Genomic DNA, 16796 nt, shown 5'->3' on the forward strand with positions numbered 1-16796 from the left:
AGAGGCGGGGGAGGGGGCAAGCGATACGGAAGCAAAGGAAAGGGGGCAGTCAGTGGGGTACAAGAGGGGACGGGGGGATTTGGGTGCAGGAGCTTCCTGCTCTCCCGCAAGTTCTCCCACGTGGGGGTTGTTCATTGAAGTCAATGGCAAGTGCATGTGCAAAAAGATTGCAGGCTCGCTGTTCCTGGAAGGCAAGGAGGGAGAGGGGTGATCCACTATGTTCTCCCACCACTGCCGAAAAATCACGGGTTGGGGTTTTGTTTAGTTTGTACATACACATGCTATTTTGTAAATAAATACATTTCCCCTGCAGCACTTTTGTCACCTCAACCCACTGATCTTATACATGCAAACTTAGGCCCTGATCATGCATGCATGTACTTAATTTTTAGTACGGATGAATAGTCACATGAAGTCATATAGGACTTCCCATGTGTGTAAAATTCAGCATGTGGATAATCGGGACCATACATTGCAAGCTGCTTTGGGCAGGGTGCTGTCATTTGTGTTTGTCCATAAAGTACTATGGCTCTGTAAAAGTAACAACGTTAAACCTGACAATGCTTTTTTAAGATTATGTCTTCAAGTTTTGGTGGCTTTCTCCGTATGGACATATTATAATGGAAGACCAACAAATTCCAAAGCGTATGTATCAAGGAGTGCAGCTACACAACTGGCGATCACGTGGGTGCCAAAAGCTTCAGTGGTGCAATAAGATTGCTGGTGATGCCATAAACTGAATATACAGCCTAAGCACATAGCCAGACATGATCCAAGTGGCCCTGAATCTGCAAGAAGGCCGGATCCCTTTAGGATTTGCCATGATGATGGTGTCTCCACATAGTGGTCAAGTGGCGTTAGGAAAGGTGAAATAGCATGAGACCCTTTTGAGAATTAAGAGGTAGCATAAAGGGAAGAGACACTGACAGAATCAGATCAGTGCATGATGCAGGAGAATGTTTAAAATGAATCAAAAGGATCTATGTTATATATAAAATTACATTAACAAAAATAAAACTAACTTCTGAACAATCAACAAAGCTGGAGATAGATTTATCATGCTCTGTCTTTTAAAGCTCAATTCTGTATTGTGTTTGGAGCAGCCATTTACATCAATATGGGTTCTGTGTTCACAGTGGCTACAAAATCAGCCTTGAAAGAAGACGACCTTTAGAAAAAGTTTGCTTTTCCTTTCAATAGTGAAATAAAGTATCTTATCTGATTTCCATGTTGCTGTTGTAAGTCTCCATAATTTTGAAATTACTTATAAATCTTGGGTCAATAGCTTGCACCAGAATATGTGAAGGCAGCATTTGACCAACCGTTTTATTTCCTATTTCCCAGTCCCTCAAATCAGGAACAGTTGCACCAGGTCTCTGATAACTCTTCTTCTTAATCACTTTGCACCCTTATATTTAAATTTCATTCCTTTTCAGACTGCGATTCCAATCAGTTAAATCAATAGGACTCTGCACAGCTGCAAGGGTTCAACTATGTGAATTTAACTGCATGATGAGGACCTAAATCCCAATGCAGGGAGATGGACTGTGTGTGCTAACATCATTTGCATCCATTGTCTGAATCACTCACATTCTTCAGTAGAAATTCCCAGGGGATTGGAAAATCAAGAAAAAAAATCAGATCTATTAGTAATTTAAATATCGTGGAGACTTGAAAGCAGTAGTAGTAGTATGGTGAGAACAGTGGGCTATTCCGAGCTACACACGGGAGATTTTCAAGGTCGATATTAAAAAAATATATAGCTAGCAGTCTGGTCGCAAAATGCTCGTGCCAAAGAGTGTCCCAGGCTGGGGCAGGCAGCTCAAGTAAAAATACATGAGCAAAAGCGCCGTCGGGGCAGAGCAGGTAAGTTTGTGTGGAGGACACGGTTTGCAAGGGGCATTATTCACCCACGGACCTCAGGTCTCTCTGGCTGCCTGGCCCGGGTTCCCTCCCCTCGAGAGCCCCCCTCCCACCTACGGGCCGCGGCTCGGCGCTGGCTGCAGCGCGGGCTCCCTCTGGCGGCCGCCCGGAGACTCCCTCTGCCTCCCGCCTGCGGCACCTGGGCCCGGGGAGGAGGAACTTGCAACCGCCTCCGCCGCTGAGACGCAGCCCGCGCCCAGGTAACTGCCGCCTGCCTGGCCTCTGCGGCTTCCCGCGCTGCGCCCTCCTGCCCGGGGCGAGGGGGACCGGCCGCGGCAAAGGCTCCCATCTGTCCCCGGGCCGGGCAGGTTCCCCCGGGGGCGGCGCTGCTTTCAGGCGCCCCGGTGACAGCAGCAGCAGCGGGTTTGAGCTCCTCTCTCTCCGCTGCCAGGGCCGTGGGGGCCCATAACCCCGCTCGGGGCTCCCCTGAAGCCCCGGACTGCGCTGGGGTTACAGGAAGGGGGGTTAGCTCCTGCCCCCTTCACCCAGGCAGCACGACCGTGTTGCTTGCACGTGTGGGTAGTCACTGCCCACCTCTCCTGTAAAAACATGGGAGCCACACCAGCTTTGCCTGAGACAGGGTGACAGCACACAGGGGCAAACACTTCACCGTTTCCTCCCCCCCCCCCCCGTGCATGTTAGGACACTAGGAAAATGACCCATTGCTGAAGCAGTTTAACTGGTAGCGTGGCTGGAGGAGGAAGCTGATTCACCCTCATGATTAAAAGCATGATAGAGAGAATGTTCTGCTGTGATAGGGTTGAAAACGATTTGAGTCTATATACATGAGCAGGTGAACTCTTTTCAGCATTAATTGAAACCAGGCAAGGTGTTGCTGTCAGCTATTGTCAGCAACATGTATTTCCCCAAAGTAGATGAGGCCTATGGGTCCTCTATTCCTCCTTGCACTCTTTCTCATATTTTTTTCATATTTAGACATAATTTAAGTTGTACACTAGAGCCTCTTTCTGTCCAATGATTGGGTATATTCCAATAATTGTAGAAATTATTTCTGTTAATGGACTTCATCCTCATAGATTAGTTTTAGCAAATTTATCAACAAAAATTGGAGGCTTGTAGCTTTCCTGTGCAGGGATCATTAATACCACCTGATGCTCAGGTCCCAGGTCAAATCTAGGGCCAAATAACTTTTTAGTCATGGACATGACTTATATAGTATATGAGCCATTTTGCTGAGGGCTATTTGCAGTTCTCAGCTCTAACAATACCAACAGAAATGTGAAAAGTAAATAAAAAATTCACCAGTTATACTAAGTCATTTTCAGTACAATGCTGCAGGTTTGAGGTACAATCCTGCAAACACTTAACTGAAAATAACTTGTGTTAGTAGAAGCAATTAATCATGTGAGTAAAGTTATTCACATGTGTATTTGCATGAGTCTGCTCATTAAGAGCATATGGCAACCTAATACCCTCAGTGGTTTTTGTTTTGTTTCCCTTTCCTAGCTAGGTTTGTCAAATTCTTTCTCTGCTCATCTACAAGTCATGGGATCTTTGGAAATAATACTTTCATTTCTACAACGGAAACCATGACCTACTAAATGCTTCTAATTTGGCTTTTAAAAGTGAAAGTAAAAGACACTGCAGTCCACAGAGTACTGTTTAGCCATGTCAACCATGTGAGTCAAAAGAGAAAATGAGACTTCTTGAACAGTTCCCTATAGAAGCTTGGCTGCCACTTTCAACAGCATTTGTGGCCTGTCAGGCCCCTTTGAATTCTTGCATTCTATTGCAAAATAATGGGTTGTTTCTGTGAGCTCTTGGGCAACCTGAAGTCCCACTAAAGTTAATTTGATTTTTTTTTAAATGACTTCAGTAGGAGAAGGGTTAGACCTAAGACCCTGACTCTATAAATACTCAGGGAAGTGAGTAGTTCTGTTGAATTAAACAGGGCTAGTCATTTGTGTACTGTTATTGATATGCATAAGTGTCTGTTTAACATTTCCAATTTGGTATTTTTTTTTCCCAGAAAGAGCGATGAAAATTGTTTGTCTGGACACAAAATGCTGTTGACAGCAGCAGTTGTAGGAGGAGTCCAAAACACAAGTGGACGGGTCCAAAAATCTTAAAAATAAATAAAATAAACCACCTCAAAGTAGCATGAAAAAGTTAGTTATTAATAACATGGATTATTTTCCCTTTCCTGTATGGAACAAAACTTATAAGTTCTGGAAGTCTTTGAATCGTAGAACCTATGAAGTACTAAATTATGTTTCTGGATACTACTAGGGTTTGAAAAATCCACATGCCTACCAGTAGCAAGGAGGACATATTCACTAGCTGAACTCTAACCGTTCATTTAAAAAAGTTCCTAGTCTGTATGGTTGCAAAGAAAATCTTCCACATGAGAACCAGTGTAGTAGTGCTGTTTTCTTGAGTCTGCATAAAGAGAACTCTAGTGCCTTTGCTCATAGATTTCCCAAGGATCAACAGATTGAAAATGATAAGACTCGGGTCCATTTGGTTGCTGCTGTCAGAAGGTGGGAAGAAGTGAGATGGAAAAAGAATTTGTTTAGTTTCACTGTGGAGATGATTTGGAAAGCTATGATGAGCAGAAACAGACAGTAGAGATATTCATGGAGGGAACAACCAGGAGACTGTGGAAGGAATAGAGCAGGGGTTGGCAACCTTCGGCAAACAGCCCATCAGGGTAATCCATTGGCAGGCTGTGAGACATTTTGTTTACGTTGACCGTCCGCAGACACGGTCGCCCCGCAACAGCCCGCCGCTTCCTGCAGCTCCCGTTGGCCGAGAACAGCGAACCACGGCCACTGGGAGCTGTGGGGCGCCCGTGCCTGCAGATGGTCAAGGTAAACAAAATGTCTCACAGCCTGCCAGCGGATTACCCTGATGGGCTGCCTGCTGAAGGTTGCCAACCCCTGGAGTAGAGTATTAGAGACTCTCCCCTTTTCTCCTAGCAGCCAGAGGAGGGATGGCTGTGTGGAAGAGGCACTTCACATTTCAGTACTACTCATCAGAGGATATAGTAGAACCTCAGAGTTACAAACTGACCAGTCAACCACATGCTTCATTTGGAGCCAGAAGTATGCAGTCAGGCAGCAGCAGAGACAAAAAATAAATAAATAAAAAATGTAAACTACTAAAAAAAATGAGAGAGAAAGGTTAAATAAAAGATTTGACAAGGTAAAGAAACTGTTTCTGTTCTTGTTTCATTTACATTAAGATGGTTAAAAGCAGAATATTTCTTCTGCACAGTAAAGTTTCAAAGCTGTATTAAGTCAACGTTCATTTGTAAACTTTTGAATGAACAACCATAATGTTTTGTTCAGTGTTACAAACATTTCAGAGTTACGAACAACCTCCATTCCTGAGATGTTCATAACTCTGAAGTTCTACTACATTATGAATAATGGAGTCCCCAGATTTGCTGGCAGGAATCCTAGCACCCTTCCTCTTCTCAGCTATAAGAGTGATAGCTATACTGGCCAGGATGTTTTCCCTGCAGCTCATTGGTTGAGGGAGAATTTTGTGTCAGCGCCTGCCAGTAGGTGTCAGTTAATTTTTTCAAGCCCTTGTTATAATATTGCTACAATAATGACATTTTATCTGATGGAGTGGCTTTTTTGGGCTTGTGCATAAGCTTTGTGATCAGGTATACATCCCACTGTGTGTACTATATTTAAAGTATTCAAAACTTTATAAAATATTGTCTATATGTATACATTCACATAGATTAAAATATGTAACATTCTTTTAAAATATTTTGAGCAATTTAAAATTGCCACATATGAGGCAGTTTTTGTGGTCTACATAACAGCCAGGTATTATTATTATTGATATTTACTTATTTACATTGTTGCACTTTGTTGATTGGCCATCTCTGAAACATTAGAAGGGACATTGCTTAGCAATAAACCTGCTCCCCTTGTGGTGATCAGCATCAGTGGAATGACGTATGTTTTGGCTAAGGGGAGAACCCAGGCAGAAGTAGAAGGACAAATAGAAGGTGACCTGAAAAGAGAATATCTATCTATCTATCTCAGTGGTTCTCAAACTTTTGTTTCACACAGCAAGCCTCTGAGTGCGACCCCCCCTTATAAATTAAAAAAACACTTTTTAATTTATTTAACACCATTATAAATGCTGGAGGCAAAGCGGGGTTTGGGATGGAGGTTGACAGCTCATGACCCCCCATGTAATAACCTCGTGACCCCCTGAGGGGTCCCGACCCCCAGTTTGAGAACCCCGATCTATCTATCTATCTGTCTATCTATCTATCATTAATGTGTAAAGCAAGATTGGGGCTTAAATTTCAAAATTTTCACTCATTTGAAAAATAAGTGAAAATTTTGAAATTTAAGCCCCAATCTTGCAAGTTACTCTATTTAGATAGACCCTGAAGCTGTGCAGAACACCATTGATATCAGCAGGGCTCTGCATGGAAGTAGAGGTCAGCTTTTGTGCACTGCATTGCAGACTTAGAGGCTTTGTTATTAGCACTATTTTCAAGTTTTACACTGTTTCTTGTATATGCAGTACTGCAGTTGTGTACATAGCAAGTGAGATTGCCTCTAAGTCACTAAAAAGGGGATTTTAAAAAATGCAAATTGTTAAGAACCAGAGAATGACGATCACAGCATGACGTCCCTTCTATGGTTCATACCAGTTTTATACACCTTTTGCAAGTATTTTCACCAGAGTGCCAATAAATAGTTCTGCCTATCAGCAGAACTGCTACTGGTACAAGCATTAGATTTGGTTTCTTGTTTGTCTTTCAGGCCAGTTCTTTTGTGGAATTATCTCAGAAAAACAGAATTGATACAAGAACTATGTAGAGCAATAAGAGTACAAGTTTGCTTTTAATACTTTCTGAGTTCGCTTGTGTTGTGAATTTTGTATTTTCATGTACTCCACTCTTCTAAATTTTTCATTTCTATATTTGTCTTTTGTCATTCTGGGCTTCTATAGTTAACATTTTTTCTTATAACAAATGTGAATGTAAAGGAACTATTTTTTTTCTTTTCCACTAGTGTTTGCTTTGTACCAAATCATTACCAAGCCTGCGTTGATCCTGTGGGAACTTCTTTTTTTGCCCCACATGTGAGTCTGGGTTGAAAGCAGTAAAGTGACAACCTGCTCTTCTTCCCATTCCTCAGCCGGAGGAGGATGCTGGGAGAGAGCTTTGAATTGATCAGACGTCCACAACAGATCTATGGAACATCCAGCAGGATGAGCTCCCACCACCCTGGTTCTTTCCAGCAGTGAAGCTGCGGCTTAGGGTGGGAGTTACGTACAGCATCTTGTCAGGGTAGTTTTACTACAGGATGGTAAACTTTGCTGTTGGACTCCTCACCTCATTTTTTGTATCTGCCCCTGGCTAGTAGGTATCTGGTAATATGTTAAGCCATGGTCTAATTACTAGATTTCTTTTAAAGCACAATTTTTTGTTAGGCTCTCTGATAGAGTGTTTATTTACTGGGCAGGACTGTAAAGCTTTATCTTGTGTACACACACACACACACAGACACACACACACTCTCCCTTCTTGTAGAGACTTTATTTAAGTTTTAAGAAGATGCGAAACTTTGAATTGTGTTAACAAGCGCTGTACACCTCTGTCTTTCCTGGGAACCATCTGAAAATACATCTCACTGTTTTTTAAACAGCTTGTGCCTTGGACTTGTATAAATACTAGTGCCTATTGTTGTCTGTTTTGCAGGCTTATTGTGACATTGTAATGTTGGGAAGGTCTGCACTGCTTACAGCTGTACATGGAAGAAGGTAGCGTTCTGAAGCTATTTAGCTTCTTGTATATTTTTGATCACTATCGCATATTCCAGTGTCTTTGGATTTATTTGATATTTAATTTGGAAATATTACAGATACAATAGTCTTCATCTTTTCACTGTAATATGTCCTCAAACTCTGTATTATTTTATAGCTTAGAAGATAGGAGGTTTCTGAAAATGACACATCTACCTGCTGTGTAGCATGTGTTCTGAATGACAGTCTGGTACTTGTTGACTCATCTCTGACATCTTAATAAAAGGATGAATCCATTTCATTCGCCTCTTGTCCAGTACGTTAGCCCTGTTGCACTTCCTATGTCAGTTCTCCGGTGAGATACTGGGTGGAGTAATCAAACCAGATCTTTGATTCTTAGACAGGAGAAGTAAAGAAAATATGCTGAAAATAATGTTTATTTTTTAATCTTAAAACAAAAGATACTTCAAAATTGTAAAATATTAATTATAAAATCATATAAATTAAAGATGAAGTTGGAGAACTCTTGGGAGAAAGTAGGGAGGTCTGGAAACAGTGCCTTTATGGGTCGATCCCTCTGGCAGATGCAGACATACACAGGTTTTTGAGTTTGAACCGTCAGCACTGTCTGTAGGGGCATGTGCCCCTGCTAGATGGAAGAAGGTTGAGGAGATTCTGAGTTCAGACTCACAAAGTTTCTTTGTCCTGATAGGGGAATAACCATCATAGCAGAGAGTGTGGCCCATAATTTTTAAGCTGACTGTCCTTTAGAACCCGATTTTGAATTGACTGGGATTTTTCCTTAGCAACACAAAGTCTGTATACTGAATCTATAGTCACACTGTCATTCAAAGCAAAGGGCTCTGTTGGTCAATGTTTTTTGTGCTTGTGCTTTTCTTCAGTTTAATGCAATTTCTCTGTAGTCCAAAGCGTGTGTTGTTTGCACAGTATTAACAAATAAGAAGATTACTGTATACATACTGATTTCTAGGCAGAGGTTTGACCAAGCTGTGTACTTGAGATAAAATTAAAAATATAAATTATTTTATTAGGCACCTATCACTCGTGGAATTCTAGGATTCTTATATAAAAAAAATAGCATTGCATTAAAAACAAAAATAACACTTAGTAAATGTCATTTGATACAATAGATTTACAGTGTAATATGTGAATTTAAGTATCAGTCATGTGCCTAAAGATTTTTGATGGTCACATCTCAATTCAAATAAAGAAAAAAAAATGAAAATAATTTCATTTCAGTTTCACATAAATGTCAGTACTGGTTATTGTTATGAAAACAAAACCAAAAAAATCTTAGCACTTATATAGCACTTTAATTTCATGAAGGTACTAAAGTTAAACACAACCTTGATATTATGGATATAAGTAACTGTAATGGTCTAAGTTAAGTCAAAGAAATAAAAGCTAGGCTGTGCAAGATGGCTTAATTGTGCTATATAAGCATTTCTTTACTTTTGCTTCATAGAATCGTAGGACTGGAAGGGACCTTGAGAGGTCATATAATCCAGTTCTGGGCTGGTGATCAGTAGTGCCATGCATTGTTCTCTGGAAGATCTGGTTCCATTTTCCTTTTCCAGTTTGTTGCTTCCTGGGCTTAGTGGGGACACAAGCCCTCTCGAAGAATAGTGGCTACATGATAGGCTCTGGGGGCAGATGGGAGAATGAAAAACAGCTGGAAAACAGGGCGAGGGGATCCTTTGGTTTGGACAGTCCTGCAAAGGTTCAGTCTCTTCCTCTAAAGATAGAACTATCAGACAAAGATAAAATTTATTGTGGTTAATGTCGTCAGAATGAAAAATCCTTGAACTAAAGTTAGCAGAATATGTATGAAGTGATTTAAAAAACTTTAAATTTAAAATGATTTAAAGTCCAAAATTGTGACTATATTTAATTTTGATATTTTGGTTTCTGAAGCTCGTTTTGGCTTTCCTTTTCTGCATGCTGATTTAGTGTGATTTCTAAGGATAAATGTGTGTTTACCAAATGTGCTTTTTGTCACTGTTAGATTTCCAACTCGAGACCTATGTGCTGCTACTCATTTTCCAATGAAGTACATCCTGGTAACCGGTGGTGTCATCTCAGGCATTGGCAAAGGAATCATTGCAAGCAGCATTGGCACCATACTGAAATCATGTGGTCTACGAGTCACTGCAATCAAAATTGATCCTTATATTAATATAGATGCTGGAACTTTCTCACCGTATGAGCATGGTATGAAGAGTGATGCTGTTTCTTTTGCATGCATAAGTTCAATGACATTTTATTTTCATAAACAGAATTTAAATGTATAATGTTTTTGAAAAATTATAGATAGATCTTTACTAACAGGTCATCTTGTCCATCTATGTGACAGTGCAGGATTGGTCCCTACTGCATACTTTCAAGTGCATTGTCTAGTTTAATTTATGATAATTCAAGTGAAAGGGCTTCTACCACTTTGGCTGGCAAGTTATTCCACAGTTTAATAGACTGCACTGTTAGGAATTTTCCCCTGATGTTCACTTTGCCTAATCTTTGTCTAACTTGATAGGTAAAGCATTTGATATAGTGCCCTCCAAAAATGTTACTTGAAAAATTAATTCATAGTCACTTGCTTATGAATACTAACTACCACCCAGAGTGAAAACTAGATAACAAAAGGAAATGACGCATAATATGGGGATATAGAGGTATGGACTGCTGTAGATATTGGTGTTAAATGTGGTTTTATTTAATGCCATCAGTAGTGAACAATACATGGTAAGGTTAAGCAACAATTAGTTCAGTTCAGGTTATACCTAATTTGAAAGTTGTGTGAACAGTTGTGAAGACAGAGAAATAACACAAAGGGGTCTAGAGAGCCTGGAAATAACAATATGAGAATCAGTTTGGAAATATAAACTATGATACAATGAGAGCAACAAATCTGAAAATAGATATTTAGGGGGTGGGAACCACTTGGAAAGCAGTGATGCCGTAAGCTCAGTTAGATATGATCTTATAATGCAGTATAGTGATGAAAAGTGGCCAATAGAATGTTGGGCTGCTCTGCCAGAGGCATCACGTCATAGAAGTAATAAGGACTCTCTAATACAGGATAGATGAGATAGTACCTAGAATGTGAAATCAAAATCAGTGGGATTGCACAGATGTAACAGATCAGAATTAGACCCACTGTGCCCAGGCACCTCCTCTTTCTCACTGGGTTTAGCACTTCCCCCTCTGGCAGTGGCAGGGCTTGAAGTAAATCAGCCCCACTCCGGATATAGTTTGTCTTCCCACTCTCTGTTTATTTATCAGTATTTTCAAGGTAGGCCTTGGGGCAGGCCCAAGGAGTGCTCTTCCACCAAACAAAAGAGTCAAATTCACAAACACAAAATAAAGGGAGATACCTTTTCCTGCTGCCTCCCTCTCTGGGGGCATGGGGGTGTTTTCCTTTTATTGGCCCTGGGATGTCAGTCCTTCCCCTAAATAGGCACTCAGATTTGGTTGTTTCCCCTGTAGGGAGGAGAACAGCCTCTCAACCTGGAGAAGCCTCTCTCCCTGTTGCCCCTAGCCTTGCAGCAGCTTGTCTCTCCTCCCCCTCTCTCACTAGAGGAGGAGTTTTTAAAGGTCTGAGGCAACCCCTTCTCAGATTATAAGAAAAAGGGTCTTTATCGTTCTAGGGCTAACATACCTGCCTTCCACCACTCTCTTGCAACAGTCCAGCCTGACTTTGTCACGCCACTCATTTTGTTCTTAGCACCTCAGTACTAAATCTCTGTCAACAAATTGGAGGGTATTCAAAGAGCAACATAAATAACTAAGGGGTCATAAGGCTTACAAGAAGAGATTTAAATAATTAAATATGTATAATTTGACTTTAACAACAAAGTTGGGTCGGTTGACATTTTAAATGCCAGTCCTGTGTAGAGAAGGACTGTCAGAAAGAGATTTGGGTTTGAATGAGGTCAGTTGGATTGAAAACAAGGCAAAAAAGTTTGAACAAGGGCAAATGTGTATATTATTGGCTAGTGGCTTAGTAAGGATCTACCAACATGTCTTGGTCAAGCTCTTAGACAAAACTCCTATATCCTTCTGATATCCTAAAACACCTAGGAGAGGGAGGTTGAACCTGACACCTCAGACATGAATTAAATAATACAAATTAGAATAGATTGGCTGGGACAAATTCATCTAGATATCAAAAGCATATGGCTATGGTGCTAATCAGCCAGCTTTGGAAAGCATTCCACTAGCATTAGTTGAAAGTGTACATTTTAGTCTCTCACAGAAAACTGGAGTTTTGTAAATGTTTAGGAGTGGAAGTTTTAAAGATTGTTTGATTACATACAATTCTCCATTTTTCTTGTATGGAGTCGATCATGATGAGTGAAAAAAAATTGCAGATGAGTTATCCAAATCTTACGTGGTCAAGATCCAGATTTATAAAGGAAAACACTACTTGCATCCTCTGCCACATCATTGATTTGCTCATCATAAAATAAGTTGTGCACAGCATTCAAAAATATACGTCCTGCCAATAGTAGTATTTTAAATTATGTTGCTTAGGCAAATTCTGACTGTGGGTCTTTAGTCTACCCTGCAGCTTTTGAAGGCAGAGACAAACTTGTTGGCTTTGGATGCAGGCTTAGCTTCTCCCACTGAAGCTAAACTACTCCAGTTCTTTTTGTCTCCAGAGCTTCAAGGGCTGAAAATGAACCAAAACAATTTCAATTGTATATCTAAAATATGATATGTTAATATGATCTACAAAACTTCATTGCAAAGGTTTTCCCCTTTTGCAGGCCAGTCCCCCTTGCTATGGCAGAATAAATGCCAAAAGAGCCCAGAGGTAAAAAGTGCCTCAATTGTTTCTCTTTGCTCCCAAAGTGAAGTGTATTGAGGGGCTGTAAAGAGGTGTATTTTTGCATCAGAAAAGATGGACTCTATACTTGGGAGACAGATCTGAGGCCAGAAAAGACACTTGAACTCTCCTCCTGACCAGCAGCTGATAAAAGGGAAACCTATAATGAAAAGGATAATGGTGACCTTGCTCCCAAAGTGAAGCAGGAGCAGTGCACCAAACAAACCAAATGTAGCCCACCCAAGGGACTTCAGGCCTCCAAAATGGCCACAGTGGGTATGTCAGAGGAGAATGATAGAACCCTCCATCAGAATCACGGTCAGCTGCACAACCAATGCTGGGTATGTCTACACTGCAGCTGGGAGTGTGCCTCCCAATTTGGCTAGACAGACAAACACTAGCTCTGCTTGAGTTAGCACACTAAAACTAGCAGCATGGATGTTGTGACACGGGCAGTGACATGGGCTAGGCATCTGAGTATGATCCTGCACAACCCCCCCCCGGGGTCCATACTTCATAGAATATCAGGGTTGGAAGGGACCTCAGGAGGTCATCTAGTCCAACCCCCTGCTCAAAGCAGGACCAATCCCCAACTAAATCATCCCAGCCAGTGCTTCGTCAAGCCTGACCTTAAAAACCTCTAAGGAAGAAGATTCCACCACCTCCCTAGGTAATCCATTCCAGTGTTTCACCACCCTCCTAGTGAAAAACTTTTTCCTAATATCCAACCTAAACCTCCTCCACTGCAACTTGAGACCCTTACTCCTTCTTTTGTCATCTGGTACCACTGAGAACAGTCTAGCTCCATCCTCTTTGGAACCCCCTTTCAGGTAGTTGAAAGCAGCTATAAAATCCCACCTCATTCTTCTCTTCTGCAAACTAAACAATCCCAGTTCCCTCAGCCTCTCCCCATAAGTCATGTGCTCCAACCCCCTAATCATTTTTGTTGCCCTCCGCTGGATTCTTTCCAATTTTTTCACATCCTTCTTGTAGTGTGGGGCCCAAAACTGGACACAGTACTCCAGATGAGGCCTCACCAATGTCGAATAGACGGGAATGATCATGTCCCTCGATCTGCTGGCAATGCCCCTACTTATACACCCCAAAATGCCTTTAGCCTTCTTGGCAACAAGGGCACACTGTTAATTCATATCCAGCTTCTCGTCCACTGTAACCCCTAAATCCTATTCTGCAGAACTGCTGCCTCGCCATTCAGTTCCTAGTCTATAGCAGTGCATGGGATTCTTCCATCCTAAGTGCAGGACTCTGCACTTGTCCTCGTTGAACCTCATCAGATTTCTTTTGGCCCAATCCTCTAATTTGTCTAGGTCCCTCTGTATCCTATCCCTACCCTCCAGCATATCTATCACTCCTCCCAGTTTAATGTCCACTGCAAACTTGATGAGGGTGCAATCCACGCCATCCTCCAGATCATTAATAAAGATATTGAACAAAACTGGCCCCTGGACCGATCCTTTGGGGCACTCTGCTTGATACCGGCTGCCAACTAGACGTGGAGTCATTGATCACTATCCATTGAGCCCGACGATCTAGCCAGCTTTCTATCCACCTTATAGTCCATTCATCCAGCCCATACTTCTTTACCTTGCTGGCAAGAATACTGTGGGAGACCATATCAAAAGCTTTGCTAAAGTCAAGGAATAACATGTCCACTGCTTTCCCCTCATCCACAGAGCCAGTTATCTCATCATAGAAGACAATTAGGTTAGTCAGGCATGACTTGCCCTTGGTGAATCCTTGCTGACTGTTCCTGATCACTTTCCTCTCCTCTAAGTGCTTCAGAATTGATTCCTTGTGGACCTGCTCCATGATTTTTCCAGGGACTGAGATGAGGCTGACTGGCCTGTAGTTCCCTGGATCCTCCTCCTTCCCTTTTTTAAAGATGGGGAGTACATTCACCTTTTTCCAGTCATCCGGGACCTCCCCCGATCGCCATGAGTTTTCAAAGATAATGGCCAATGGCTCTGCAATCACATCCGTTAACTCCTTTAGCACCCTCGGATGCAGTGCATCCAGCCCCATGGACTTGTGCTCATCCAGCTTTTCTAAATAGTTCTGAACCACTTCTTTCTCCACAGAGGGCTGGTCACCTCCTCCACATGCTGTGCTGCCCAGTGCAGTAGTCTGGGAGCTGACCTTGTTCATGAAGATGGAGGCAAAAAAAGCATTGAGTACATTAGCTTTTTCCACATCCTCTGTCACTAGGTTGCCTCCCTCATTCAGTGAGGGGCCCACACTTTCCTTGACCTTTTTCTTGTTGCTAACATACCTGAAGAAACCCTTCTTGTTACTCTTAACATCCCTTGCTAGCTGCAGCTCCAAGTGTAATTTGGCCTTTGTGATTTCACTCCTGCATGCCTGAGCAATATTTTTATACTCCTCCCATGTCATTTGTCCAATCTTCCACTTTATATAAGCTTCTTTTTTGTGTTTAAGATCAACAAGGATTTCACTGTTAAGCCAAGCTGGTCACCTGCCATATTTACTATTCTTTCCACACATCGGGATGGTTTGTTCCTGCAACCTCAATAAGGATTCTTTAAAATACAGCCAGCTCTCCTGGACTCTTTTCCCAGGGGATCCTGCCCATTAGTTCCCTGAGGGAGTCAAAGTCTGCTTTTCTGAAGTCCAGGGTCCGTATTTTGCTGCTCTCCTTTCTTCCTTGTGTCAGGATCCTGAACTCGATCATCTCATGGTTACTGCCACCCAGGTTCCCATCCACTTTTGCTTCCCCTACTAATTATTCTCTGTTTGTGAGCTGCAGCTCTGCCCCTAGTTGGTTCCTCGAGCACTTGCACCAGGAAATTGTCCCCTACACTTTCCAAAAACTTCCTGGATTGTCTTTGCATCGCTGTATTGCTCTTCCAGCAGATATCGGGGTGATTGAAGTCCCCCTTGAGAACCAAGATCTGTGATCTAGTGACTTCTATTAGTTGCCAGAAGAAAGCCTTGTCCACCTCATCCTCCTGGTCTAGTGGTCTATAGCAGACTTCCACCACGAATCACCGTTGTTGCTCACACTTCTAAACTTAATCCAGAGACTCTGCAGTTTCATACTGGAGATCTGAGCAGTCTTACTGGTCTCTTACATACAATGCAACTCCTCCACCTTCTGTGCCCTGCCTGTCCTTCCTGAACAGTTTATATCCATCCATGACAGTACTCCAGTCATGTGATTTATCCCACCAGGTCTCTGTTGTTCCAATCACATCATAATTCCTTGACTGTGGCAGGACTTCCAGTTCTCCCTGATTGTTTCCCAGGCTTCTTGCATTTGTGTATAGGCACTTAAGATAACTCGCTGATCGTCCTGCTTTCTCAGTATGAGGCAGGAGTCCTCCCCTCTTGCGCTCTCCTGCTCGTGCTTCCTCCCGGCATCTTGGGGCAGCAATGTTCACACTGCTATTTTTAGCCTGCCAGCTTAAGTAGAGCAGGCATGTATCTGTCTACCGAGGCTAGGAGGCATGCTTCCAGCTGCAGTGTAGACATACCCAGCATTGCTTGTGCAGCTGACGGTGGTCCTGATGGAGGGTGGTTCTCTGTGGCAGCAGAGGGAACAGAGCTTCTATGAGGAGTCAAATTCATCAGAGACTGCATCCCTCCCCTGAATCAGCCAATGTACAAAGAGGAGACATTTTCAAAGGGACAAGGGGAAGTTAGGTGCCCTACTCCTATTAACAATCAGTAGGAATTGGGCACCTAATTCTCATTTGTGCCTTTGAAAAAATCTTCCTCAAGGATAGCACTGCTCCTACAAAACCTCTAACCCCCTCATACTCAAACTATGCAAGCCTTTTGCAAAAATTGTAAAGTCTGCCATGAGCTAATGGAGTTCTCAGACACATCAGCCTTTGAGGACTCCATTAGCTGCTGGAAATCTTTAAAAAATATTTGCTAAATGTCTGCATAGTCTCACACAGAGAGGGCTGGAGGTCTTGCATCCTATCTAGTTTTGAGTATCTTGGTTGATCCATACAAACTCTAGAATGAAATAACCACACTTCCAGAAAATACTGAAAGTCACACTATCTCATTGTCTGGAAGATGGACTGGGTGATCTAATAGGCTTTTTTCATCTCTAACTTCTATGTACTATGAATAAATTTAATGTTAGTAGGCCAACCTATATTTGAGATGCAACATTTAAAAAAGGTGCTAGACCTTTCCAAGAGCTCATTTTTCAAAGAGTTTCCTATAAAGTTTTTTGGCAGGAGGCCACGTGTAATAAATTTCAGACAGAAAGGAGTCTTTCTGAGGAAGG

The 16796-nt window shown here is 42.1% G+C and overlaps 1 protein-coding gene across 1 annotated transcript in view; it reads left to right on the forward strand.

Moving 5' to 3' along the window:
- The first annotated feature begins 2042 nt into the window (after positions 1–2042).
- CTPS2 (CTP synthase 2) overlaps positions 2043–16796 on the forward strand; it is a 132646-nt gene continuing 117892 nt past the window's right edge. Inside the window, exons 1-3 of the mRNA XM_054007047.1 lie at positions 2043–2123; positions 7625–7686; positions 9695–9900. Of these exons, the coding sequence (XP_053863022.1) occupies positions 7643–7686; positions 9695–9900 (250 nt within the window). The 5' untranslated portion in view covers positions 2043–2123; positions 7625–7642. The remainder of the gene's footprint in view (positions 2124–7624; positions 7687–9694; positions 9901–16796) is intronic.

Source organism: Malaclemys terrapin, chromosome 1 (assembly GCF_027887155.1).
Source record: "Malaclemys terrapin pileata isolate rMalTer1 chromosome 1, rMalTer1.hap1, whole genome shotgun sequence".
NCBI lineage: Eukaryota > Metazoa > Chordata > Testudines > Emydidae > Malaclemys > Malaclemys terrapin.